Source organism: Dendrobium catenatum, unplaced genomic scaffold (genome assembly GCF_001605985.2).
Source record: "Dendrobium catenatum unplaced genomic scaffold, ASM160598v2 fragScaff_scaffold_3, whole genome shotgun sequence".
Classification (NCBI taxonomy): Eukaryota; Viridiplantae; Streptophyta; class Magnoliopsida; order Asparagales; family Orchidaceae; genus Dendrobium; species Dendrobium catenatum.
In genome coordinates, this window is record NW_021318465.1 from 448,743 (window position 1) to 452,519 (window position 3,777).

The following is a 3,777-nucleotide window of genomic DNA, read 5'->3' on the forward strand; positions in this document are numbered from 1 at the left end:
TTTTGATGAGATGAAAGTTAATTATACCATGTTTATATTATGAAATATTTTAGTAGCTCTGGTTTTCTATAATTAGTTGATAATTTACTTAAATATAGATTATTACATCAAGTCCTTCAATTAAATCCCAGAGCATTACATCAAGATGTAAAATTATTTTAAACACTTTAAAATAGCTCTCGGCCAAATTAGGGGACACTAGAATATATAATCTTATTTCCCACACCTCAACACCATCTTAAACTCCGTCAGATTATGCCATCAAATTCAGATCATACATCATAAGCAAATGTTTCACCATCATTTATCATATATTTATCCTACATAAAACCCACTCACTAAAGTGATTTATCAAATAAGCATAAATTAGACTAATCTTGACATTCTTGTTAGTATACCTCTTTAAAAACTTCATCATCCACTATAAACTCTAAAAAACTTTCTTAAATATTAAAATAAATATTCATAATCTTTTTTAGCTATTAATCTCCCAAATATAACAACACCTTTAATCATGAAGTTATTTCATCAAGGAGTCAAACTGTTCATAATTACCAATTCTTCTATGCAAGTAAATTTCACGTCCTATTTTGAGGGTACTTTATATGATGTATGTTTATAGAGTTTCATTTTGAGGCTTAAAGTACTCGATTATATTCATAAGAAATTAAAATATTTTTGAGATAATTCAGATGCTACCTTTATGACAATTAATAATAAAAGTTGGAGTCGAATCAAATACATCTCCGTTAAATACTAAGTCACAAGATAATATGTTGAAAGATAATAAATTAATTATTGAGCATGCACCACTAAAATTCGAGAACCATGTAGAGAAATTAATCAACATTTTGGTTAATTTATCATAGCATAATATAGCTCGCAATTAAATCAATTATAAATTTAAAATTAAAAAAAAAGTTTAAGAATATCCTGATATAAATTATATAATAATGGACTTGAAAATTATTAAATTTGCTTTAAGATTAGTATTGAATATGAGGAATTTATATTATTTTTATTTTCACTAAATTGTTGAAATAATAAAGAAGAAAAATATTATGGGAAATTTTTTTTGGCTCAACTGTTACTGTAAATTTGAGCCACATATATATTTTTTAGATTTATTACTAAAACGGGGTAATTAATTAATTTCGTAAATCTGTGCCACTCAGATTAAAATTCGGACGTCAGACCACATGCATGACCGTTCTGTTCTCTCTCGCCGGACAATCTCAACTTACTTTTAGAAATTGCCAAATTTATTCATTCTTTTTTGTATAAATTTACCCAATCCAAAATCTAAAAAATCCACGAGCTTATAGATAAATTGAAATCGTGAAGAAGAGAAGCGAGCAGTTAGGAAAGGAGGAAGCGATGAGCAGCGGCCGATCCGTCGACGACAAAATCTCCGAAGAACTCAAATCGCTTTCGCTACGTGGCCCTGCCGGAGGCAGCGGCAGAGGCGGAGGGATTTTGCTGGAGGAGAACGATAAGGCAATCCGGTTTGCTAACGTGAGGAAGAAGGACTTCAAACAATGGGAGAGGGTGAAAGGACGAATGATCAACATCCTGGACGGTCTAGAACTCCACACCGGCGTATTCTCCGCCGCCGAGCAGCGGAGGATCATCGATTGCGTCTATGATTTCCAGGAGAAGGGGCGTAAGGGGCAGCTTAGAGGTATTCTTATTGTGTTCTAAGTTTTTTTCTACAATTTTCAGAATTTAGATAAAATTGCTGGGACACAATTATGAATGTTAAAATTATCCTCAATTTTTTTTTTATCCGGGCTTATGACTGGTATCAACATTTTTTGTTAGACTTGTTATAAAAAAAAGATAAATTTTATAATAAGAAAAGCATTGGTTTACCTCTTTTATGTAAAGTGGCCAAAAAAAAAAAAAAAACATTTGCCCATTAATCCCCGCCTCCTAATCTTCTAGCTTTCCCATACTACAAAATGAAGTTAAAGATTAAAGCAAACCAAATTGATTTTTTTTTATGATTTCATATGTACGTAAGCTTCTTCTAAATATTGCTCCCTATGCCTATTTGATAACTTGATCTTTGGAATTTACTTATATTTGTAGAGCGCACGTATTTAAAGCCTAAAAAGTGGATGCGAGGCAATGGACGTGTCACAGTACAGTTTGGTTGTTGTTACAATTATGCATTGGTATCACTCTTTCTATTTCATCTTTATCTTGTTGGTCTCTTAGGATTCATTTGGGACGGATTTCTTACTATTTCTTAGGTCAAGTTTCTAGTGCAAAAATTAAAATTTTAATATTAAAAAGTTACTTTAATAAACAGCAAGAAATTCTTCTCAAATGAAACCTTAATCTAGTGATGTACTAATTACCAATTCAAATTGCAGGATAGGAATGGGAATCCCCCTGGCATAATCCGCGACGAGGAAGTCGAACCTATCCCACCATTATTGAAAGAAATGATCAAGAGAATGGTTTCTTGGCATGTTCTCCCACCATCATGCATCCCCAACAGCTGCATTGTCAACATTTATGACAGGGATGACTGCATTCCTCCTCACATTGATCACCATGACTTTGTTCGGCCATTTTGCACGGTCTCTTTCTTGAGTGAATGCAACATCGTTTTTGGAACGGAGTTGAAGAGAAATGGACCGGGAGATTTCTCAGGCTCTGCCTCCATTCCTTTGCCTTTAGGGTATTTACACCAACTTCTAAATTTGAATAGCATGCATCATATTCCAAGTATACATGAAGAATTATTGTTACGACATACAGGTCTGTACTTGTTTTGAATGGAAATAGTGCTGATGTTGCTAAGCATTGTGTTCCTGTTGTACCTACGCGAAGGTGAATATGTTTGGATTGAGCTCATAGTTTGCATTTAAGATTGAGTTTATTTTTGTTGACAATCATTTAATTTCTGAGCAGGATTTCAATTACATTTAGGAAGATGGATGACTCGAAGATCCCATATGATTTCATTCATGATCTTGAACTTCAAAATCTTCGCCCTTTGTCATTACGAGGACAAAACCATCCCAACATTCTTCCATTCCGACAAGACCAGCAAGATGAAGAACCTAAAAATGCTCAGCATTAACAAAAAGTTCAAAAAGCTCAGTAAGCACAAAAAGTTCTACAATCGGTTGCTCTACTGAGACCTATGCAACTTAGTGAAGATGATTTTCCAACGCTGAGCTCCAACATAACAGTGAAGTTCCATCGCCAGTGACACTTTTCCTCCTGTGTGATGAGATTCAACTGAAGCTGTGGTTGTTTACAAAGATGTTTTCCACTGTTCATGGCTCTGTTGTGAGATGTTTTTTTTTTTTTTTTTTATGTTTTGCTATGCAAAAGTTTATTACTCTATTTTAGAGGTCAAAGAGAGTAAATTGTATTGAAGAAGTTAGTTATCAACTATAATTATTTTTGTAATCCTTTTGTAACCATTTTACTAGGTGGTGTTGTTATAATAGTTGAGTTGTCAATATGAGATCTCGGGTTGATTATATTTATGTTTGGTTTGGGTTAATCTTTTTATTATTTTATTTTCTAAATTGCAATCTCAATTTCTGTTTGACCAAAAAATTGTTAGCTACTTCTAAAAAAAATTGTTCTAAGAGTTTTTTTACAACAACTTTAAAAAGTTATTTTCTCTACAACAGTTTTATAAATCAGCAAGAAAACTGGACCAAATAAAACCTTGGGTTAATTTTCCTACTATTTTCTACATATGTTCATTTGTTCTATAGGAATTTTGGAGTTAATAATTGCTATCAGAAA

The 3,777-nt window shown here is 32.7% G+C and overlaps 1 protein-coding gene across 1 annotated transcript; it reads left to right on the forward strand.

The window, feature by feature from the left end:
• The first annotated feature begins 1,377 nt into the window (after positions 1 to 1,377).
• LOC110093441 (RNA demethylase ALKBH9B-like) lies at positions 1,378 to 3,094 on the forward strand. The gene is made up of 5 exons (XM_020818329.2): positions 1,378 to 1,681; positions 2,092 to 2,177; positions 2,379 to 2,689; positions 2,770 to 2,841; positions 2,923 to 3,094. Exons 1-5 carry the CDS (start codon positions 1,378 to 1,380, stop codon positions 3,092 to 3,094), a joined length of 945 nt encoding a protein of 314 aa, XP_020673988.2.
• The last annotated feature ends 683 nt before the right edge of the window (positions 3,095 to 3,777 follow it).

Coding starts and splice junctions, on each gene's coding strand:
- LOC110093441 (XM_020818329.2), top strand. CDS start 1,378: ATGAGCAGCGGCCGATCCGTCGACGACAAAATCTCCGAAGAACTCAAA. Junction 1,682..2,091: donor GCGTAAGGGGCAGCTTAGAG/GTATTCTTATTG, acceptor TTATATTTGTAG/AGCGCACGTATTTAAAGCCT. Junction 2,178..2,378: donor GTTGTTACAATTATGCATTG/GTATCACTCTTT, acceptor TTCAAATTGCAG/GATAGGAATGGGAATCCCCC.